Raw genomic sequence first — 23,971 nt, forward strand, 5'->3', positions numbered from 1 at the left:
TCTCCGATTGGTTAAACTTTCGCCCCGGAAGTTCTGCTTCCGGAAGCGGTGGGGAATGTAGTTCAATCACTAATACAGCCGCAGCTTCGACTTCCTGTCTCCCGTAGACTTTCTGTCCTCTACTTCTTTTTTTTTTTTAATGAATTTATAAATGTTACGTATTCAACAATTTGTTTCGTAAAGCATTAATGTTATCATTAATAATTAATGACAAATAATGAATAGGACACCAGCCTTTGCAAATGGAGAAATATCAAACTCTAATTTCGCCTCAAATGAATCAAACCAAATAAAATTTGCTAAGGTAATCTAAATATCAGTTTTATTTTTCCCCAAAAAATCTGAAACTCAACAAATTTCAAAAAATCGCAACAACCACATACTGACGATATTAACATACAATATCAACGATATTAGCAAACGATATTAGCTCACAGAACTCACAACTCACATTATCCTACAAAATTGTGAAATAGTAAAAAACAAAATGAAATTACTTATTTTAACACTTGAAGACCATATTTGATGCATTACAAGGACACTTGTTGCATTATAACATGCATTTATAACAAGTTAAATTGCTTTGGCAATAGTCCTAACCCAGCGTTTGTAACTATGACGTTGTTAGTGATAAGTAACAGGTACTCTTGCAATGAAAACCACAACTATGCTTTAAAATGATGATGAATTAAAGGCAGTCCAGCTATTGTTACAAGCATTGTATCTCATTATAAATGTCCTTCTAATGCATTTAATTATGGCCTTTCTAGAACAGCTAAGCAGAACAAGATCTATGATATGGGAATCTATGATATGAGGACACATAAGTGGAATCTCTTTGAGTGAAACTATACTAAGTCTATCTCAGGTTATAACAAATCAAATTTCAATTTGAAAGGTCATTCTTTACAACAACTTGAAGAAGCACTTTCAGATATCTGCCACAAATGAGGGACGGTACGAAGAAAGACCTTTGGTAAGGATGGCCGGTTCATCTACAACAACAAGGACTCAGTTCTGCTGGCCCTAAAGCAGTTCAGCCAATCACACCTCACCTTGCTGTGTTCCTATAGCTATGGCTAGCACCAACAGCCTCGCTGTGTAAAGTGTTCCTATAGCTACTGCTAACACTAACAGACTCACGTTAGCTCTCTGCCGTTCTCGTGATATCATAACGTTCAGCGGGTCTGGCTAGTGAATCTAAACATTAAAAAAAACCTTGAACACAAAGTGACAGAAAGGTATAGGTAAGCCATACTGGTCGACATGTTTGTGAGTCTTTATTCAAATGTTTCGATCATCCAACCAGAGACTTCACTTGTTACTTTTACAAACACAAACATTAATTACGTCACCTGACTCTTGTTATTTAATTGATTGAGTATTTAATGGAGTCGCCATTGTTACCACGTCGCCACGGAGCCAACAGCGGGTGGTGGTGAGAGTCACCACTGGCGAGGAACTGAGAGGATGAGGAGGGATGAGGAAGGTTTAAGTTTCATGTTCTACCAACTAGGAGCGACCAGGGAGGTAGAACATTGTGGTTCTGATCTAAGATCAGATCTTTACTCTTTCAACGTCCTACGGAACATCTGGTTCCCAACTTCAATTTGTGTCTTCCTTCTTTTTCTCTAGCAGTGTATAAATAAATAAAATAATAAATAAAATAAATAAATACAACAATTACAATAAAGGAAAATAAAACATTTCTGTTTAAGGGTTCCTGTGTGCGAATTCCAACATTCCTTTTTAGACATTTTTCCCAAATTGGTTCTTTTACGGTAAATCCCTTTGGTGGTTAAGCATTTCCTGGTTCTTGTCTCCGCCCCCCCGGGCCCTAAGTCAATCAAAGTTTACGCTCAAACAGAACACACGAGAACAAACTCCCAACAAGGGTAAAAACAAACACAGTTTGGAGTCCTCCAATGGGAACAGTCCAAACGTCGAGGGGGCGTTCCTGTTGGCCGGCTCAGCATTGTCATCACTGACTCCGCCCCCATGTGGGCGGAGTTGGCTCCTCAGAGGGAGGTCTCCAGACTGTGGAGGGGGCTCCCGGGGCAGGGGGAGGGGCCTGAAGAGGAAGAATGGGGCGGGGCTCCTAGGTGCAGTGGGTGGATCCTCTCCAGGGCGTTGTTGTTGTTCTGATTGGGTGACGCAAGAGAATGGGGCGGGGCCACGGAGTTCCGCTTGGTGGGGGCGTCGTCGTCGTCGCCCACGTTATCGTCGATGAGCGGGATGTGGGGCTCCGAGTCCTCGATGCGGAACTCCGGGTGGGTCATGAAGTTGTGGATGGAGCTCCGCGACTCTGGCGTCTCCAGGCCCTCGTACGGGGACATGGTGTCCCGGAAGGCGTTCACCACCCGGATCTGAGGAGGAGCACACACCAGCCCTGAGACCTTCACACGCCTCCTAGACCTGCTGGAGACCGCCAGACCTCCACGCCCTTCACACAGCTCCTAGACCTTCACACAGCTCCTAGACCTGCTGGAGACCGCCAGACCTCCACGCCCTTCACACAGCTCCTAGACCTTCACACAGCTCCTAGACCTTCACACAGCTCCTAGACCTTCACACAGCTCCTAGACCTTCTGGAGACCTTCACACCTCCTCTTATGCCCGTTAGCTGGGAGGGGCTGGCTGGGGTTTAGCTCTGAGTTTTAGGTTCAAATTGGGTTTGATCCCAGAACTCTGAACTAAACCCCAGCCAGCCCCGCCCAGCTATGAGACCGGGACCAGGGAGAGGTCCAGGACCAAGGAGGATACTGGGACCAGGGAGATGACCCACCTGGGTCTGGATGCGGTTGAGGCCGCGGCACCAGAGCACCTGGCCCCGGCGGAGCTCCATCTCGGCGTGGTCGATCTCGTCCAGGTCGTCCATCTCGTCCAGCTCCTCCTCAGGGATCTCCTCCTGCTGCGTGCCGTGGCCAGCCGTCTTCAGGAACTTCAGACGGCTGGTGGGGATGGTGGACACCACCTGGGAGCCAATCACAACACTGCTGGTTAATACACACCGGCTGGGAGCCAATCACAACACTGCTGGTTAATACACACCGGCTGGGAGCCAATCACAACACTGCTGGTTAATACACATCGGCTGGGAGCCAATCACAACACTGCTGGTTAATACACATCGGCTGGGAGCCAATCACAACACTGCTGGTTAATACACATCGGCTGGGAGCCAATCACAACACTGCTGGTTAATACACACCGGCTGGGAGCCAGTCTCGGCGAACACACCTTTTCGATTTTGTTTTAAGTATATCGCAGACTTTATGACTAACTCACCTGTCATTTGAACTAGACTTATGACTAACTCACCTGTAATTTGAACTAGTACAAAACGACTACCTCACCTGTCATTTGAACTAGTATATAACGACCACTCACCTGTCCCCAAAGCAGCGATCCGAAGCCCAGGAAGACGCACCACAGCCACTGTTCCATGCTGAGACTCACACAGCTGAACGGCTTCCCCCCAAACTGCACGATAACGAACTGGAACGCATACATACCTTAGTAAGTGATCACTAAAGAGCTAGAGTCTGATACATACCATAGTTACTGATCACTAAAGACAGAGTCTGAAACATACCATAGTTACTGATCACTAAAGACTAGAGTCTGATTCATACAATAGTTATCGATCACTAAAGACTATAGTCTTATTCATACCATAGTTACTGATCGCGAAAGACCTAGAGTCTGATTCATACCATAGTTACTGATCACTTAAGGCTTCTGACCCATGCCATAGTTGCTCAGTTCACAGCATAGTTACTGATCACTACAGACCTAGAGTCTGATTCAAACGATAGTTGGAGATCAGCCGAACCTGATGCTTGACAGCCAATATCAACCTTACCATGGTTCAGGTAGTGCTCTAAACAGAGGGTTTACCTGGACGAATAAGCTAACACTCTAAACAGAGGGTTTACCTGGACGAAGAAGCTAACACTCTAAAAAGAGGGTTTACCTGGACGAAGAAGCTAACACTCTAAACAGAGGGTTTACCTGGATGACGAAAGTGCTGAGGACGATGCTGCAGAAGATGGGGTTGTTGAACACGCCGTCGAAGACGTTCCTCTCGCCGTGGATCTTCCTCGCGTTGATCTCGTTGAAGAGCTGCATGAGGACGAAGGTGTTGAAGACGATGGTGTAGTGCTCCGAGGGAGGGGCGTGGAGCGGGGCGTTGCGGCCGCAGTCGATGTCCAGCAGCCTTTCACCTGGACACGAGCAGAGGACAAGGTGGTGTACATTACCTGTTACAGATACAGGTGTGTTACCTGTTACAGATACAGGTGTGTTACCTGTTACAGATACAGGTGTGTTACCTGTTACAGATACAGGTGTGTTACCTGTTACAGATACAGGTGTGTTACCTGTTACAGATACAGGTGTGTTACCTGTTACAGATACAGGTGTGTTACCTGTTATATATAGAAGTGTGTTACCTGTTATAGATAGAGGTGTGTTACTTGTTACAGATACAGGTGTGTTACCTGTTACAGATACAGGTGTGTTACCTGTTATATATAGAAGTGTGTTACCTGTTATAGATAGAGGTGTGTTACTTGTTACAGATACAGGTGTGATACCTGTTATAGATAGAGGTGTGTTACCTGTTATAGATACAGGTGTGTTACCTGTTATAGATAGAGGTGTGTTACCTGTTATAGATACAGGTGTGTTACCTGTTATAGATACAGGTGTGTTACCTGTTACAGATACAGGTGTGCTACCTGTTACAGATACAGGTGTGTTACCTGGTATAGATAGAGGTGTGGTACCTGGTATAGATAGAGGTGTGTTACAGATACAGGTGTGTTGCCTGTTGCAGAGAGAGGTGTGTTACCTGTTACAGATACAGGTGTGTATCCTGCTAGAGGGCAATTTTTATTTTTTACATTTGACCTCTGATGCCAGCATTAGAAAGTTTGAATTTCCCCAAACAGTGAAAGGTTGTTTGTGATTCATCAGCAGGAAGAATCAGCGCTCTCCAGGCGGGTCTGGAGAGGCTGTTGAGGAGGGGGCGTCACCGGGGGGGGGGGGGGGGGGGTACCTGCAAACAGCAGGGTGAAGATGGTGATGAGCTGGTAGACCCCGTGACCCAGGATGTTCTTCATCATGGTCCTGGAGATCAGGGGCTTGTTCCGGCCATAGGGCTTCCTGAGCAGCAGGGCCTCGGTGGGTGGCTCCGTGGCCAGGGCCAGCGAGGCCAGCGTGTCCATGATGAGGTTCACCCACAGCATCTGAACCGCCTTCAGGGGGGAGTCCTGGGGAGAAGGGGGAGGAGGGCTTAGAGAGACGGACAGGCAGGAGAGACAGACGGAAAAGAGAGACGGACAGGGAGGAGAGACGGAAAGAAAGACAGACAGGAAAGACAGACAGACAGAGAGACAGACAGACATACAGACAGACAGACAGACCTGTGTGATGCAGGCTCCAGTGAAGGCAACGATGACCGCCACCACGTTGACGGTGAGCTGGAACTGAAGGAACTTGGAGATGCTGTCGTAGACGTTCCTCCCCCACATCACCGCCTTCACGATGCTTGAGAAGTTATCGTCTGTCAGGATGATGTCCGATGCCTCCTTGGCCACGTCAGTACCGGCTATACCCTGTAGGGGGAGACAGGGGTGACAGAGTCGGCACCGGCTATACCCTGTAGAGGTGACAGAGTCAGTACCGGCTATACCCTGCAGGGGGAGACGGGGGAGACAGGGTCAGTACCGGCTATACCCTGCAGGGGGAGACGGGGGAGACAGGGTCAGTACCGGCTATACCCTGCAGGGGGAGACGGGGGAGACAGGGTCAGTACCGGCTATACCCTGTAGGAGGAGACAGTGTGCGTGTGTGCGCGCATCAGTGGAGGAAGGAGGAAGATCCTCCTTAACATTGTTGAGAATAAAAAATGTAGATTGCCCAGACTACTAATGAATTAATGGCCTTAAATATGACTACTTTAATGCTTTTGTATATGTAATGTTCGTTTCCCTCAGTAAAGGGGCATTAGCATCTAGCATGATTTGTATCAATTCACATAATTATCCCTCCCTGCTATTTTGTAGTTCCCCAAAACACCCTGAAACATCTCGAGTCTCACATACTTATGCCACCATACGCCACTAACAGTGCAAGCAGGCCAATGGCAAACAAGCACACAGTCCTTCCTCCCTCACTTTAAAAACAACCAGCCTGCCACTGGTGTGCATGTATATATCTGCGTGCGTTTGTGTGTTTATGTGCGTCTGTGTGCTTGCGTCTGCATGTGTATGTGTGTGTGCATTTGTGTGTGTGTGCGTCTGTGTGCCTGTGGGTGTCTCTGTGTGTGTGTGTGGTGGCCCTTCTCCTGTCACAGCTCCCTTAGAGGGTTAGTTTGTTGCCGGGAGCAACAAGCTCCCTGCCTGTCTCCGGTCTGACGAGATATGCTGTTCCCATGTGACTGCTGGATTCATCATGTGACATCTGCTGTCATCTACTGACTTTTACCTCCGGCATGGGGGGGTAACAATGAGAGTGTCCCCTCAGAGTGTTACCTATTTTAAGCATATAAGCTGCCCCCACATAGCCACTAGGAAGCAGGATCGAACACACAAGCTGCATTACCCTCACATAGCCACTAGGAAGCAGGATCGAACACATAAGATGGAATAACTACTCCAGCCACAGATGGCAGCACCTTTAGACAGGTGAGGAGTGCGGGGAAATTACGTCACACCGCCCACTTCACATAGGCCACGCCCACTTGATAGAAACCAGCGCAGAGATCAGATTTAGGCCAGAACGAATAGGTAGCCCCACCGAGAGGACCGGGCCAAAGCCCGGGACTCGAAGTAGTGCACGATATTATTCTCATACGCCCTCATCCTCATCGTCATCCGCTTATCCGGGGTCGGGTCGCGGGGGGAGCAGCTCAAGCTCAACGCGCTCAACGCGCCTCCACCTGGACCTAGCCTAGCAACTACCTGGTCCTAGGCTAACCTAGCAGCTAGATACAATTCCCTCCCTTTTGCCTCATAGTTACCATACCGAAATAGGCCTACTTTAACAAATAAAGTGAGTTAAAAGCGACCAAGGATTGGACTACTTTCTTCAGAAAAAACGCAACAAGAGACAAGCAGGTCCCTCTGATGTCCCCTAAGAGACACACCTGTCTCATGAAGATAATCCTGTGCACACTTTAAAATAACCATGCTAATGCTAATATGCTGGCATGCTAGCGTGCTACCTCACTATTTAACTAACATGTAAACGTGTAAACATAACCTTTTACATTAGCTGCTAGGTTAGCCTAGGACCAGGTAGTTGCTAGGCTAGGTCCAGGTGGCTACTAGGCTGGGCTGGGCTAGTCTAGGCTAGGTCCAGGTGGCTGCTAGGCTAGGCTAGGCCAGGCTAGGTCTTACCATGGCGAATCCGACGTCAGCCTTCTTGAGGGCGGGGCCGTCGTTAGTCCCGTCCCCTGTCACCGCCACCACCTGCCGCTGCTCCAACACCGTGCTGTCGATGATGCCTGCAGGATGACATCACCATGATAAATCTAATCTAGATTTATCTGGGTTCTAGATGTATCTGTATATCTAGGTTCTAGGTGTGTCTTGGTTCTAGATGTATCTGTGTATCTAGGTTCTAGATGCATCTGTGTTTCTAGGATCTAGATGTATCTCTCTAGGGGAAGAGGAGGGACCAACCTTTCACCAGAGTGTGTTTGTCGGTGGGAGACGATCGAGCCAGGACTCTCAGCTTGGGCCAAACCTTATCGATACGCTCCTGCTCTATCTGAGAGAGAGAGAGAGAGAGATACGTGGCAGTGCTAATGCTTTTGTTTTGCCTTGCTCCTCTCCTTCAATGTCTCAATCACCTCCTGTAGGCGGAGCATTGTGGTTAAGGGTTGCTGACTGGCTCATATAAAGCCGGGTTGAAGATGGCATCTCACTCTCTCTCTTGTCGTTTGCCCGGTCCGCGAGCTCTGCGGCGGGGCACGGGAGTGAGGTAAGCTGTACCACCCAGCAAGTAAGCGTGAGGTTTGGTTTTCTGTTTTCCTTTCCTTCCATTTTCTAACCACCTTGGCTTTTTCTTCTGTTAACAGGGTTTTTGCTATTTGTTTCACTTACATGGAACTCTACGATCATGCTCAACCAGTAAAATCATTGCTTTTCCCCTCAAACCCTGTTGTCAAGACTCTTTATGTCGTGTTATCCAAATCTGCTGATAAATGTTCGTTGGTGAGTGAGACACAGAGAGAGGGGGTTAGAGTACTTGTACTGCATTAGAGAGTATTTGTAATGCATAATAAAGGTATTTTAACTGCGTTGCAGAGTATTTGAACTGCGGTGCAGAGTATTTGAACTGCGGTGCAGAGTATTTGTACTGCGTTGGAGAGTATTTGTCTGCGTTGGAGAGTACTTGTACTTTGTTGGAGGTTAATTGTACTGCATTGGAGGGTACTTGTACTGCGTTGGAGGGTACTTGTACTGCAAACTAAATGTACTTGTTCTGCGATGGAGTGTACTTGAACTGCTTTAGAGGGTACTTGCACTTAGTTGGAGGGTATTTGTACTGTGTTGCAGGGTAGTTGTACTACATTGGAGGGTACTTGTACTGCGTTGGAGGGTACTTGTACTTCGTTGGGAGTATTTGTACCTCATTCAGCTCGTTGCGGATCCTGCGGTTGAACTCGCGCCCTTCCATGCACAGGAAGTCGTCGCCGGGGTTCAGGATGCCGCACTTGAGGGCGATGGCACGGGCAGTGTTGATGTTGTCCCCGGTTACCATGCGCACCGTGATGCCCGCGCGCTGACACTGCCTGATTGCGTCTGGGACCTAGGGCAGATGTCAAAGGACAAACCCGGTCAAGGTCAGCGGAGAGGACTTTGGCCAAATCAAATGTCAAGTGTGGAGGACTCTTATTTTGTCAAAACGGATGATAGATACACTGCAACAATAAGGACTTTTATTTTTGTAAACAGATGGTAGATGAAGTGCAGCAAGAAGGACTTTTATTTCATGGTGGGGATGTGGTTGGAGACTAGGGCGGACCACTTTTATTGTGTAAACCACTATAAAAGTGTAAACCACTATAAAAGCTAGGCTAAGACATGCAAGGAGGACTTTTATTGTGTAAACCAGATGCTGGACTAAGATATGCGAGGAGGGCTATTATTGTGTACCTCGGGTCTGACGGGGTCCTCGATGCCCACCACACAGACGCAGGTGAGCGCGGAGAGGATGTCTGCCTCGTTGTCCCAGTCGGGCTCCCCGTCGGCGGGGGGGAAGTCGCGGTAGGCCAGGCAGATGGTGCGGAGGCCCTCCGACGCCATGGGCTCCACCACCTGCTCTATCACCTCCTCACGGTCCTGCGCCTTGAAGGCCTTCGCCTCGCCACTTGCCGTCAGGATCTTACAGCACCTGGAACCCCCAGACCAGTACCACATTAGACCCCCCCAGACCAGGACCAGAACCACGTCAGACCAGGACCAGGACCACATCAGACCAGGACCAGGACCAGGTCAAACCAGGACCAGGAACACGTCAGACCACACCAGGACCACATCAGACCCCCCCAGACCAGGCCCAGAGCTCCGTTCCGATATCCATACTTCCATGAGTACACTTAAACGTAGTACACTATCCGCATGCACTAGGTGCACAGATTTTCAGATGTCATTGTTGTTCCAAATCGAACTAACCGGATATTATGATCGCTACTGCCGCCGCGGCTCGTCTCCCGTAATAAACATCCCGCTTTGAACTGTGAACTCTTAGTCTTTACGCCTAGCAGCTATAAAAAGCTATAAAAGCTACAAAATGACTCCATTAATGCATGCTATGTTGAAAATGCGCCGACGTTGGCTCAGCCTGGCTCCGCCCTCTTCCGCTACGTAGCTTAGATGGCTGCCGTTGAGTACGAATAGTGTACATGGATCCACACTCAGCGGTCTGACCGTTTTGAGTACACCCTCCGTGTCCTTTCAGTACACTTATTTTCGCCCCGATCTTAATTGGAACACCCTTCATACTCAAACTAAGTATAGTAAGTAAGGATAGTATGGATATTGGAACAAAGCACCGGACCAGGACCAGGTGAGATCAAGCAAGGACAAGGACCACATTAGACCAAACAAGGACCACATCAGACCACCAGGACCACATCAGACCACCAGGACCTCATCAGACCACCAGGACCTCATCAGACCAGACCCCACCAGGACCCCATTACCCTAAACTAAATTAGACAAGACTAGGCCAGGACAAGATAAAAAGACCAGCCTTGACCAGACCAGAGAGAAAAGAGCAGAAATCAGCAGACTACTTCCATGACAACATCCCCCCACTCAGACCCTCTGTGCTACGACCTCTGACCCCTGTGCCCCCCCTGCCCCCCCCCCCCCATCAGGGTGAGGACCTACTTCTTGAGCAGGATCTCCGAGGCGCCCTTGCTGAACATCTGGTAGCCTCCGTCGGCGTTCTTCAGCACGGTGCTCATGGACTTGCGCACCGAGTTGAAGGTGTACACCTTGAAGAGCTTCTCCTCGGGGATCAGGTTGCGGACCGCCTGGTAGTCCCGCTTCAGGTCCAGGCTGAAGCCCAGCAGGGCGCACTCCGTCTTGTTGCCGATCTGCCGGGGCAGCCCCCCCTCCTTCTCCGGGGCCTGAAACACAGCCGCCTCCGTCAGCCTCAGGGCGCGGCTACACCACCCTTGGTGTGGTCGTTTAGGAGGCGAACTTTCTACATTTATGTGTACACGTTGTGTAATGGGTGGAGCAGGTGGAGCTGGACTCACCATGATTGACATGGTGTAGTGGGTGTTGTAATGGGCGGTGAAGTGGGTGGTGTAGCTCACCATGATTTTGGCAGTGTAGTGGGTGGTGTAGGTGTAGCTCACCATGATCCTGGGTGGTGTAGTAGGTGGTGCAGTGGGTGGGGGAGCTCACCATGATCTTGGTGGTGTAGTTGGTGGTGTAGCTCACCATGATCTTGGTGGTTTAGGGGGTGGTGGATTGGGTGGTGGTGCTCACCCTGATCTTGGTTGTTTAGTGGGTAGTGCAGTGGGTGGTGCAGCTCACCATGATCTTGGTTGTTTAGTGGGTGGTGCAGTGGGTGGTGTAGCTCACCATAATCTGGGTGGTGTAGTGGGTGGTGCAGTGGGTGGTGTAGCTCACCATGATCTTGGTGGTGTAGTGGGTGGTGTAGCTCACCATGATCTTGGTGGTGTTGTGGGTGGTGCAGCGGGTGGTGTAGATCACCATGATCTGGGTGGTGTTGTGGTTGGTGCAGTGGGTGGTGTAGCTCACCAAGATCTTGGTGGTGTAGTGGGTGGTGTAGTGGGTGGTGCAGCTCTCCATGATCTTGGTTGTTTAGTGGGTGGTGCAGTGGGTGGTGTAGCTCACCATGATCTTGGTGGTGTAGGCACAATTGACCCCGATGCCCATGAGCAGGAGGTCCAGGAGGCGGGCGGGGACGAGGTCGGGCTCCGGGACCTTGCGGTAGTGGCGGCCCCCCAGGTAGGCCTGCACCACCGTCATGCGGTTCATGGTGAGCGTGCCCGTCTTGTCCGAGCAGATGGCCGTGGCGTTGCCCATGGTCTCGCACGCGTCCAGGTGGCGCACCAGGTTGTTGTCCTTCATCATTTTCTGAGGAAGAGGAGGACAGACTTCAGAGTCACGGTAACCCCTCTGGTGGGGCGCCGCTACTGCAGCCGCTCTGTGTGCTGGACCAGCGGCCCCCAGCCTGGGCTCGGGGCCCGGGATCGAGTCGCAGCTCATGTGGTACCGGATCACCAAAAATATCAATTCATTATTTGTATTACTTTTTTAAATGTTATTGCTGCCCTGTAAAGTAATTCCTCTTCAAAACAAAATACTTGATTAAGCGAGCTTGTTCAGGAAACGGGCATAGGTTTAATATATTCAAAATAAAACAGGCATTGACATTGGCCGCTTGGTAACCAATTGTTTGCCACAACAAAGCAGCTGGATAATCAGATCGAGAGCTGCTCATGTTTTTTTTCTCTTCAACATTACATGACTTTTAAGTGAAAAGGCGGAACTTAAAGTAAGCTATATGGCCTAATCTGAGGCAAAAGTGTGGCGACACTACACATTACAAATAACAGTGCAAAATTATCCTCGCAAAATACACAATATACTGTCTCCCCAGCAGCATTACACACAAAAATGATAAACAGGTAACTAAGTGGTCCCTAAGAGGATTGTTTTTTGTCTCTCATTTGGACTCGGCCTGGACTGGACTCAAACCTCTTTGGACACAGACTCAACAAGCGCTGGTCTTGGACTCAATAAGTCTGGGAGGTACCTTGACGGAGTAGGCCAGGGATATGGTGACGGCCAGGGGCAGACCCTCGGGGACCGCCACCACCAGCACCGTCACCCCGATGATGAAGAACTTGACGAAGAACTGGATGTAGACGGGGACGCACTCTGACACCCAGGGGAGACCCTGCACCCAGAAGGTGTCCACCGCGAAGAGGGTGATGAGGATGACCACCGTGATCCCCGACATGAAGAGACCTGGGGCAGAAGGGTGGAGGTGAGGGGGGTGGGGGTGTGGGAGGTGGTACAGGAACAGAGTCATGGCCAACAGGAAACACTTGAGGTCCAAGCTCTCCTCAACAATGCAGGTGAAAGCTCAATATATGTAAAATGGATAATATATAGAGAGCAGGAGAGTGGGCTAGTGTGTGTGTTTCTGTGTGTGTGTGTGTGTGTGTGTGTGTGTGTGTGTGTGTGTGTGTGTGTGTGTGTGTGTGTGTGTGTGTGTGTGTGTGTGTGTGTGTGTGTGTGTGTGTGTGTGTGTGTGTGTGTGTGGTGGCCCTTCTCCTGTCACAGCTCCCTTACAGGATTAGTTTGTTGCCGGGAGCAACAAGCTCCCTGTCAGTCTCCTGTCTGACGAGAAATGCTTTACCCATGTGACTGCTGGGTTCATCGTGTGACATCTGCTGTCATCTACTGACTTTTACCTCCGGCATGGGGGGCTCACAATGACACTGTCCCCTCAGAGACATGCAGGATTCTATGAAGGTCCCTCTGATGTCTCCTCAGAGACATGATGGTCCCTCTGAAGGTCCCCATCTCAACATGTCACTGAGGAAACATGATGCTGCTAGGATAGGCCTTAGGTCTTACCATGGCAAATCTGACGTTGGCCTTCTTGGGGGCGGGACCCTGCAGATCCAATCTAAACTAATTTGTTACCCATCTTGCCGAAGGCTTGGGAAACATGCACTAACTAGAAACATACTAAGCACACACAAGCTAGCCACACACAGGCTAGCCTCAAGCAAACTTGCCACACACAAGCTTGTAAAAAGCTTTCTAGCCGCAAACTAGCCAGCCCAACCTTCTCACGCTAGCTAACATTAGCATGCGTACCTGCTTTGCCGATCTGGACGGCTAGCTTGGTTAGCTTCCCCTGCAGGACAGATTTCTCCTTCTTCGGGAGGTTTGGTTTCTTCTTCTCTCCGTCGTCGTTCAGAGGCTGCATCTCCACGGCAACGCCATCTTTACCTGCCCAGGTGAGACTCAACATTAGGAGTTGTTCATTAAGAGACACCTTTCACATTAAGCGTCTGTTCATATAGACCCCTTTCACATTAAGAGTCTGTTTATAGAGAGACACCTTTACCATTAAGAGTCTGTTTATATAGGGACACCTTCACATTAAGAGTCTGTTAATATACTGGGATAGAGAGGTTTTCACATTATGTTGGTGAGGGGAAGGAAGTGAGGAGGAGGAGGAGAGGGAGGAGGAAGTGTGGAAAAAGGAGGAGCAGGTGAGTGTACTAGCAGGCTAGTCGTAGCAGGCTAGCCGTAGGGCTAGCGTTAGCAGGCAGCCAGTAGAGGGAGCTCTGCTGTTCAGACGGGATGATGTTTGGTTCAGGGATTATGATCCTACTCAGGGATTACTGGCCCTCACTCTTTACACACACACACACACACACACACACACACACACACACACACACACACACACACACACACACACACACACACACACACACACACACACACACACACACACACACACCTCTTCCGTGTGTGTGTGTAACAGGAGGAGCAGGAGGAGGGGGAGGAGTTGGAGGAGCAGGAGGAGGTGTGTGACAGGAGGAGGAGGTGGAGGAGGTGGGGGATAGGAGGAGGAGGTGGAGGAGGTGTGCGACAGGAGGAGGAGGTGGAGGAGGTGTGCGACAGGAGGAGGAGGTGGAGGAGGTCATGATGCTAGTGTAAGAGATAGTGGGCGGACTCACCTTTCTTCCCCTTTCCCTCTTTCTTACCTGGAAACACAAGAAGAATATATGACGGGGTTAACACCCAAAAGACAGACAGGGAGGTAGGCAGACAGACAGACAGACAGAGACAGAGAAGACAGGCAGACAGACAGAAACAGACAAGAGAGAGACAGACAGAGAGACAGACAGAGAGACAGACAGACAGTCAGCCTACTTTTGTCTTTCTTCTCTTTCTTTTTCCGCTCCCTCTCTTTCTTCTTCTCCTCCTTCTTTTTCTCCTTCTTCTCCTTCTCCTCCTCGTCGTCCTCCTCCTGGTCCGCGGCGCCCAGCAGGGTGAAGATGATGCCGGTCTGAGAGTTCACCCCCACAGCCGTCACCAGCATCTTCCCAGAGCCCTCCATCACATGGGTGCCTGGAGACACAGGGAACATGAGGAGAGAGGAGGGGAGGAGAGAGGTGAGAAGAGGAGACGGGAATAAGAGAGAGGAGAGGAGAGGAGAGGAGAGGAGAGGAGAGGAGAGGAGAGGAGAGGAGAGGAGAGAGTTGAGAGGAGAGAGCAGCGAGGAGAGGGGAGGGGGGAGTACCAGAGAGGAGCATGGGATCTTTGTCCAGGGTCTTTTTGACGTGGTCTGACTCCCCGGTGAGGGAGCTCTCGTCCACCTTCAGGTCGTTCCCCTGGATCAGCACTCCATCCGCAGGCAGCAAGTCCCCTGAAGCCCAGACCATCACTTAGTACCACGAGTGATGTACTGTACCATTTAGTGATGTACTGTATATCTATATATATATATATACACACAGTACATCACTAAATACTACTATAGAGTATATACATATATACAACAGGTCCCATGGACCCCAAACACACCACTTAGTACTCATATATATATTTATAGATAGATAGATATAGATATACAGTACACATATGTATGTATATACAGTATATACATAAAAGAAATATCAACATCATTTACTTGAAACCAATAATTTACAGTAGACAAGATGAGAGTAGAGGAGAGGAAAGAAGAGAGAGGAGAGAGGAGAGAGGAGAGGAGAGAGGAGAGAGGAGAGGAGAGGAGAGAGGAGAGAGGAGAGAGGAGAGGAGAGAGGAGAGAGGAGAGGAGAGGAGAGAGGAGAGAGGAGAGAGGAGAGGAGAGAGGAGAGAGGTGTCCTCACCATACTTGACCTGGGCCACGTCTCCCACCAGGATCTCAGACACCAGGACGAGGACCAGCTGCCCCCCCCTCACCACAGAGAACCTCTGCTCCTGCTCGATGCGGCTCTGCAGCCCGCGGAACTGCTTCTCCTTGGACCAGTCGTTGAAGGCCGTCACCAGGACAACGCACACCACCGACAGGAGGATGGCCGCGCCCTCGATCCAGCCCGCCTCCGCCTCGCCCTCGTCCTCCACCCCACCTGCCGCTCGGCCACAGTCTGGACACCACCCGACCCCAGAGTTACATCACTTCCTCCCAGTCTGGACACCACCCGACCCCAGAGTGACATCACTTCCTCCCAGTCTGAAACGACTACTAGACAGCCTCTCTCTCACTCTTACCATGGCTCCCACTCTCTCACCCTCTCTCAACCTCTCCATAACTCTTGCACTCTCTCTCTTACTATCGCACCCTTTCTCTCTTACTCTCACCCTCCCTCTCATTCTCTCACCCTCAGTAGCATCACCAATGAGGGGCACCACAATAAGAAACCTTTTAACCCTGTGATGATAAACCATCTCTCCTCATCGGTTTCATTCCCCGACCAAAGAGACAGAAGGGATATGAGGTCGTCTCCAGGACAACCATTAGGAGGAGACAAGTTACTAGGTGATGAGGAGGTGACATGGTTGAGATGACGAAGATCACCTCTGGGATACAAACTTCTTTACAAACTTCTATACCCTTGAACAGATCTGACTGGCACTTATAAACAAATGTTCCTTACACAACCTTTGAGAAAATCAATACCAAATGACAACAAAACTGAACCATAAGCTAACTGGTGCAGTGATTCAAACTGAACCATAAGCTGACTGGTTCACTGGATCAGAACTGAATGTAGACGTTTGAACGTGAAAAACTTAAACCAAGAATGGTTAATAAGATAACCGTAAAAAGAGAGTAAAGTCTAGGTTAGGCAACTTATTTAAGAAACATTTTGACATATTTGTCCAACTTTTCACATCCCGACAGCAATCAATGAATCAAATGCTCAAAAAATAAGGAAGAATGACTCGGGAATCTGTGGCTGTTGCAGACCTGTAAGAAGCATGTCCATCAATCCGTTGGGCCGAATGCCATGATTGGACGGCCCCCCTGTCTGTCAACCTCCCTACCCGCCTGCACGCACCCTGACCGTAATCCCATTGGGCCTGAGTCGAACGAACAGGAGGATCTGCCCCAGGGGCTCGCTGCCTGGAGCCCTCTGCCAGAAGGGCTTAGGGACGTCAGGTGACATAGCAAGGAGAGCTAAGTAGCATGGAGAGCTAATTACATGTAGTGAGGAGGAATGCATTAAACACTTCAGCCAGGAGGCCAGCTTGATTTCTCTTATTGTTTATCCGATTTAGCTGCCAGCTATTTTGTCTACAAATTTTAGTTTCCAGTCACAGTGTGTTTAACCTTGCACAACTACTTGTTCACATTTAGGGGTTAAGGATCGGCAAAAGGCATTAAGGCAAACCTCTCCAAGGTGAGCTAGGCGTGTGTTTTGGGGGAGGGGCTTTGGAAGGAGGCCTGGATTTTTGGGTTGGATACTTTCAAAATCCATCTTACTCTGGCTGGTTCCTCCAAATTGCCTGACCTGGCTCTGATAAGATAAACTATATAAAATAGACTGAGCTTGAAAAACAAAATATTATAGTGGGAACTGGATTGACTTGGAAGAGTCATTAATAATCCAGTTCTAACCCCATTACCCTCCTGACATCCCTCAAGGTCTCCCTCTCTGGGTCTGGGAGGTTCTCCTCTGGGTCTGGGAGGTTCTCCTCTGGGTCTGGGAGGTTCTCCTCTGGGAGGTTCTCCTCTGGGTCTGGGAGGTTCTCGTCTGGGTCTGGGAGGTTCTCCTCTGGGAGGTTCTCCTCTGGGTCTGGGAGGTTCTCGTCTGGGTCTGGGAGGTTCTCCTCTGGGAGGTTCTCCTCTGGGTCTGGGAGGTTCTCCTCTGGGAGGTTCTCCTCTGGGTCTGGGAGGTTCTCCTCTGGGTCTGGGAGGTTCTCCTCTGGGAGGTTCTCCTCTGGGTCTGGGAGGTTCTCCTCTGGGTCTGGGAGGTTCTCCTCTGGGAGGTTCTCCTCTGGGTCTGGGAGGTTCTCGTCTGGGTCTGGGAGGTTCTCCTCTGGGAGGTTCTCCTCTGGGTCTGGGAGGTTCTCCTCTGGGAGGTTCTCCTCTGGGTCTGGGAGGTTCTCCTCTGGGTCTGGGAGGTTCTCCTCTGGGAGGTTCTCCTCTGGGTCTGGGCGGTCCTCATCCGAGTCCTTTAGAGGACGGAGGGTGAGGGGGGTCTTAGAAGGTGGGTCTGAAGCTCGTTGGGACTGGAGCTGTGATTAGGGCTGTACTGATGAGGCTGGCTAGCTCTGCTATGATGAGCATGGGGTTGAGCGTGTCGAGTGTGAGTCTTACTCTCCCTCCTGGTGTCGGGGGGGTTGTAGAGGGACAGGGACAGCGAGATGATGGCCGCCACCTCCAGGATGATCAGGGTGACGTCCTGCAGGGCCTCCCACACCAGGTGCAGGAAGGTCTTTGGCTTCTTGGGAGGGATGTGATTCTGGCCGAACCCCTCCCTCCGTCGCTGTAAGTCCTCGGCAGTCCCATCCAGCCCTGATCACCGAGGAGAGGAGACAGGAGGTCAGGACCAAGGAGCTGAACGGGTGGAGCAAATCGGCTAGCATCCTAGCTTCCTAGGTCTCCTAGCAACCTAGGTCTCCTGGCGTCCTATGTTACCCACTGTCCTAGGTATCCTAGCGCCCTAGCTCTAGTGGCTTGGTTTAAGAGGCGATCAGGGACTCAGGGCAGCCGATCAGGGAAACAGTGCTGAGGTGTAAACGATGGCTTCAGTGACGTTACTCATGTTGGGAGGAGCTATGCAAGTGTCACGGAATACTTCCATCACGTGCATATCTCCATAGCGGATGGTCCCAATGTGTCTCTGCATCCATGGCAACGGCACCATGGACTGCCGTATCCATGGTAACTCACCATGGATAGGCATGATAGCGCTGCTACTAACCAGCTGCGGGCTAACAGTGACGGCTCCCCCCACTGGATGAACACTAGCAGAGCTAACTGTCTCTGACAGCCCCCCCACCGCCCGCCTCCAGTCAGATACAGATGAGGACTTCAGAACCACTCCAGCTTCTGTATGTCTAACTAGCTCATAACATCTAACTAACCAATAGCTTATAAGATCTGACTAGCTCATAACTTATAACATCTAAATAGCTAATAGCTTAACATCTAACTAGCTAATAGCTTAACATCTAACTAGCTAATAACTTATAACATCTAATTAGCTAACAACTTAGAAGAGGAACGCAGAGGAGGAAGGAGATGAGAACGAGAGGTTAGACAGTATAGAAACAGGTCATTAAGGAGCAGGTAGGGGTTAGACAGTACAGAGACAGGTAATTAAGGAGCAGGTAGGGGTTAGACAGTACAGAGACAGGTCATTAAGGAGCAGGTAGGGGTTAGACAGTACAAAGACAGGTCATTAAAGAGAGGGTAGGGGTTAGACAGTAGAGAGACTGGTCATTAAGGAGCAGGTAGGGGTTAGACAGTACAGAGACAGGTCATTAAGGAGAGGGTAGGTGTTAGACAGTAGAGAGACTGGTCATTAAGGAGCAGGTAGGGGTTAGACAGTACAGAGACAGGTCGTTAAGGAGCAGGTAGGGGTTAGACAGAACAGAGACAGGTCATTAAGGAGCAGGTAGGGGTTAGACTGTACAGAGACAGGTCATTAAGGAGCAGGTAGGGGTTAGACTGTACAGAGACAGGTCGTTAAGGAGCAGGTAGGGGTTAGACTGTACAGAGACAGGTCATTAAGGAGCAGGTAGGGGTTAGACTGTACAGAGACAGGTCGTTAAGGAGCAGGTATGGGTTAGACTGTACAGAGACAGGTCATTAAGGAGCAGGTAGGGGTTAGACTGTACAGAGACAGGTCGTTAAGGAGCAGGTAGGGGTTAGACTGTACAGAGACAGGTCATTAAGGAGCAGGTAGGGGTTAGACTGTACAGAGACAGGTCGTTAAGGAGCAGGTAGGGGTTAGACTGTACAGAGACAGGTCGTTAAGGAGCAGGTAGGGGTTAGACTGTACAGAGACAGGTCGTTAAGGAGCAGGTAGGGGTTAGACTGTACAGAGACAGGTCGTTAAGGAGCAGGTAGGGGTTAGACAGAACAGAACAGGTCGTTGAGGAGAAGGTAGGGGTTAGGGGATACTCTGACCACTAGACCAGGGATGGGCAACTGGCGTCCCGCAAACGTCCCGCATCCTCACTCAGTCATGCCCGCACATAATAAAAAATATATATATAATAAAAAAAATATGTAGATATATTTTCTTTTATGAAGTTACAGAAAACTCGGTCAAGAAAGAAGAGAAGCAGAGTATCTGTTCATAGAATTCAAAGGCAAACCCATGTGTCTAGTTTGCTTAGAAACTATATCAGTCATGAAAGACTTCCACTTAAGTCGCCACTACAACTACTATAACTGCAATGAATATCATGCTTGTTTGGTTTGAGTTCATTGAGTTGTTGCACTTAATGTTCGGCCACTGTTTTTCAGTTTTGTGACATCATTGAATGATGATGTATGTCCTTTGCACTGATAAAAATACTAACCATTCAATGTGGCTGTTTGAGCATGGAAAACATGAAATTAATGTATGTTGGTTCAATTAACATACCGTACATAGGTTATGAATCTGGACGATTTTTTAGGTGATGGCCATCCCCAAAATGCACCAGAATACAGGAAATCATATCTACCAAATTCAAAATTTTGTAGCTTCTCTTTTTTACGTTTATTTGAAGTGCGCAGTCATGCGGCCCTCTGACGGTTATGATGAAAAATGTGGCCCTCTTTATCATGAAAGTTGCCCATCCCTGCACTAGACTATCCAGTTGATGTTTTAATGAAAAATGAAGATTGAAGTGAGCTGTCCTCAGACTATAAATAACCAGAGTGCTGAGGCGTGTCCAGACATGTCCTCTTCCACCCACCTCCCCATGGACACATCATCAACACATTCCCATGGCTCTGCCCAGGTGAGTCAGCATCACGCCCGGCCAATCAGCTCTCAGCACTAACAACATGATGAGTGACGTCATCATCTTTCATGACGACAGTGTTGAAGTATCATCCTTGCACAACTACTGAGCACCACCAAGGTTGTGGTGGTTTTAACTGAGTGGTGTAAGGAATGATTGTCATTGAGGTGGTGCTCAGTGGGTGGGGTTGGATCTAGGTGATTAGGGATCTGATTTGATTGGATGTGTACAGCAGTAGAACTCAATCAATCATATTGGTGGGAAGCTAAGCCCCTCCCCCTGGGAGGAGCTCGGATTGTAACGGCAACACACCTGGTGAAATCTCCTAACCCCACGGAGACCATAGTTACAAACACCATCCCCATGGTTACCTACACCATAACCATGGTTACCACCAACATAAATAACACCATCACCGTGGTTACCACCAACATCACACCATCACCATGGTTACCACCAACACCATCACACCATCACCATGGTTACCCCCAACACCTCACCATCACCGTGGTTACAACCAACGTCACACCATCAACGTTGCTAACCCCAACATCTCACAATCACCATGGTTACCAAAAATCACCATCTAGGATAACCCGATAAAGAACCCGATTTGGCCTGGGTGTGTAGCAAAGCGGATGTCGTACCATTGACGGGGGAGGTCCTGAGCTTGGCGCAGAGCCCGCCGACGTCGCCGTAGACCTCCTGGATGTGGGCGGCGCCTTCTGACCCCTTCAGCTCCATCAGCGCCTGCAGCTCCTTCACGGAGACGCTGAACTCCGGGGCGCTATGATTAGCCTCCGCACGGCCGCCGCGCTTCGACACCCGGAACGAGTTGTTAGCCATGGCTGAGCTCCGACAGGAAGTAGAGCACAGGAAGTATAGAGCCTGATCTCCGGGACCACCAGAAGTAGGGAACAGGAAGTAGATAGCCTGGGCTCCTGAAGGAAGGGAAGTAGATAGGCTGACCTCCCGAAGTACAGGATGTAGAGGACAGGAAGCAACACAGGAAGAAGAGGGCAGAAAGTAGAGGACAGGAAGTGGAACCGGAGGTCTTCCTCAGTGGTTATTCCGTGTTTCCCTCGAGGTCGCTAAAGGTCCGACATGAAGAAATCCATTTCCTCCATTCTCTTCCTGGGGCTGAGGAGGTCAGAGGTCACAAGCCTACATCTGAAAGCAGCAGAAACATTTCCAGAATTAATATCAACCACATCAGACATGGGTCAGTCATGATGAGATAAGGGTTGAAGTTACACAATGGCAATAGGGATCGATTCTATCTGGAGGTAATTAAGGCTTCTCTATTACAGGTTAATAATGTGTCTGGGAAATAGTTTGTAAAATATGGACAACATAGATTTGTATCATACACATGATACAGGACCATGTTCACCCCTAAATGTCCCACAAATATCGACATAGAACAAATAAATCTCCACACACGCACACGCACACACACACACACACACACACACACACACACACACACACACACACACGTTTGTTCGTTCTGTGCTACCGTAGATGATGGATGGGAGTTGGTCGGTGACCCACTCCCTATGTAGATATTAAGTGCTCATTCTACGTCAACGAAATTTGCTTTCATGGGATGATGCATTACTTAAAGCGTACAAATGATTACCTTGGAACAGAGCATAACACCGGGACACTGGGACCTGACCATGCACTTATCACTGTACTGGTGTTTCTGCCCGCTAATTACATTAAGGACCGTAAGCCGGTCTCCCATTGGGTCACACACACTGGAGAACCGTGAACACACTCCCGCTTTACCGGCTGCACATGCACAATCAACGTTAACGGGAATATAGACGGACAAGGCACACATGAAACGCCAGTGCGCAGGAGCGTGTTTGTGTTGCTTGGCAACCGTCCAGTCCCAGTCCGGTGTGGAAGTATTTGTGTGTGCGTAGCCAAATAAATGATGAAGTAAACCATCAAACAAACCCTAGTCTGTGGTTTATTACAGTTCACTAACATATGGCGCTGATAGGACCGGTGAACAAAATCATCTTCACATCGGAGCGCTTGTAGCCGCGACATAATCACTGCCCTGAAACAACCATCCTTCTCACGGTGATCATCACATGACACCAACATCACCGACGGACTATTTGTGTGTTTTTAAACGAAACCTCTCCGCGTGTGAGCTCTACTCCTCAGATTACGACCTTTGGGATTTGACCCTCCGACTCAAATCATCCCATTTAATCTGCAGGTGCAGGTTGTTTACCTGTCTCTCTGACCAATCAGAGCGCTTTATGGTCCCCACGTGGGGTCGAACCCGTAGATAAAACTAGAGATGGATTCTGTTGGTCAAATCAAACCGTTTGAAGAGAGATCTGGATTGGCTTTATTGTTCTACCTAAATATAATATAACATAAAATTATTCAAATTGTATTCAATTTAACACAAACGGAGGGAAGAGAACACAGCTCATGACACAGTGAACAGATTACATATTTGTCCTTTAAAACAAACATGGGACTTAAGACCAGATAAGAACAAATAACAGACTAGTAGTGCACTATTTACACGCATGGACCCTGAAAGTTGTCCCTGAAAGGTTGATGAATATATTAACTGTTAAAACCAAACATGTTTCCTCACCAGCAACACTGTGCAAGAACAAAACCGCACCATCACATAGTTTGGAGAACAGAGGGTACTCACAGTCTCCCCTGTCGCTCTCCTCGCCCAACTCCGTCCGAGCCCCCTCACTCTGTCCGAGATCCCTTACTCTGTCCGCGACCACTCACTCAGTTCGAGAACCCTCACTCTGTTCGAGCCCACCTCACCTCGGTCGGCACCCCGCTGGGTCTACTGAACACACTCCGTTCAGAAATAAGATTCGACCTTCAAGCGGAGCAGCGGGATGGCGGTAGCTCCAGCGGAGAGGAGAAGAGAGCCGGCAGGATGATTATCTGAGGAAAAGCCTCTGGCTAATCTAATTAGACAACCGGTGGCCATGGGTGTTCGCTACTGCTGCGGGCGACTCAACTTAAACTCCTGAGGGAAGCACGGCAAGCGCTCACACACGCGTCGCTGCGCATCGCCAACGGTACTTCCACTGTGTTCGAGACCCGCCGCCGCCAAACTCTATCTCAGCTCAGTCAGCTGTCCCTCCTCATCACAACCTCACAGAAAACATTCTGACGGTTTACTCTGAATGAGCGGCAGAGGAACATACCAAGTGAGACCTGGGGAGGGGGCGACAGGTGGCTCACACCTGCTCTCTAGAGCGAGGGGGGGAGGGAGAGCGAGCTAAGGGGAGGGAGGTGTCGGGGAGGGAGGGGGGGGGGAGGGAGGGAGGCGGTTGGGAGAGAGGGAGGTATGGTAAGGGAGCAAGGGATGGGAGGGAGGGAGGTGGTGGGGAGGGAGGGAGGTATGATGAGCGAGGGGGGACGGAGGGAGGTGGTGGGGAGGTATGGTGAGGGAGGGGGGG

General features: G+C 49.6%; 1 protein-coding gene across 3 annotated transcripts; it reads right to left on the reverse strand.

Moving 5' to 3' along the window:
- Positions 1 to 339: 339 nt before the first annotated feature.
- atp2b1b (ATPase plasma membrane Ca2+ transporting 1b) lies at positions 340 to 23,643 on the reverse strand. Of its 3 annotated transcripts, none has more exons than XM_056599100.1 (21): positions 23,200 to 23,643; positions 21,152 to 21,674; positions 17,860 to 18,057; positions 15,425 to 15,682; positions 14,833 to 14,958; positions 14,463 to 14,660; positions 14,267 to 14,293; positions 13,392 to 13,520; positions 12,316 to 12,530; positions 11,391 to 11,633; positions 10,410 to 10,651; positions 9,171 to 9,408; positions 8,644 to 8,823; positions 7,692 to 7,779; positions 7,407 to 7,513; positions 5,430 to 5,621; positions 5,063 to 5,276; positions 4,015 to 4,226; positions 3,391 to 3,498; positions 2,786 to 2,974; positions 340 to 2,366 (listed from the first exon to the last, which is right to left on the reverse strand). In XM_056599100.1, exons 2-21 carry the CDS (start codon positions 21,348 to 21,350, stop codon positions 2,019 to 2,021), a joined length of 3,711 nt encoding a protein of 1,236 aa, XP_056455075.1. In that variant the 5' UTR covers positions 21,351 to 21,674; positions 23,200 to 23,643; the 3' UTR covers positions 340 to 2,018. The 3 variants fall into 3 exon arrangements, with proteins under 3 accessions (XP_056455075.1, XP_056455073.1, XP_056455074.1); XM_056599098.1 differs by having other exon boundaries at positions 13,392 to 13,526; XM_056599099.1 differs by lacking the exon at positions 23,200 to 23,643 and adding an exon at positions 22,147 to 22,620 and having other exon boundaries at positions 13,392 to 13,526.
- Positions 23,644 to 23,971: the final 328 nt, after the last annotated feature.

This window comes from Gadus chalcogrammus, chromosome 9 (assembly GCF_026213295.1).
Source record: "Gadus chalcogrammus isolate NIFS_2021 chromosome 9, NIFS_Gcha_1.0, whole genome shotgun sequence".
Classification (NCBI taxonomy): domain Eukaryota; kingdom Metazoa; phylum Chordata; class Actinopteri; order Gadiformes; family Gadidae; genus Gadus; species Gadus chalcogrammus.

Bases quoted from the DNA above. Each gene is read 5' to 3' on its own strand.
- atp2b1b (XM_056599098.1), bottom strand. From the start codon at position 21,350: ATGGCTAACAACTCGTTCCGGGTGTCGAAGCGCGGCGGCCGTGCGGAG. The intron at 14,959-15,424 runs GTGAGGACACCT...TCTGGGCTTCAG, and splicing joins CGTGGCCCAGGTCAAGTATG to GGGACTTGCTGCCTGCGGAT. The intron at 4,227-5,062 runs GTACCCCCCCCC...GCTCGTGTCCAG, and splicing joins CTTCACCCTGCTGTTTGCAG to GTGAAAGGCTGCTGGACATC.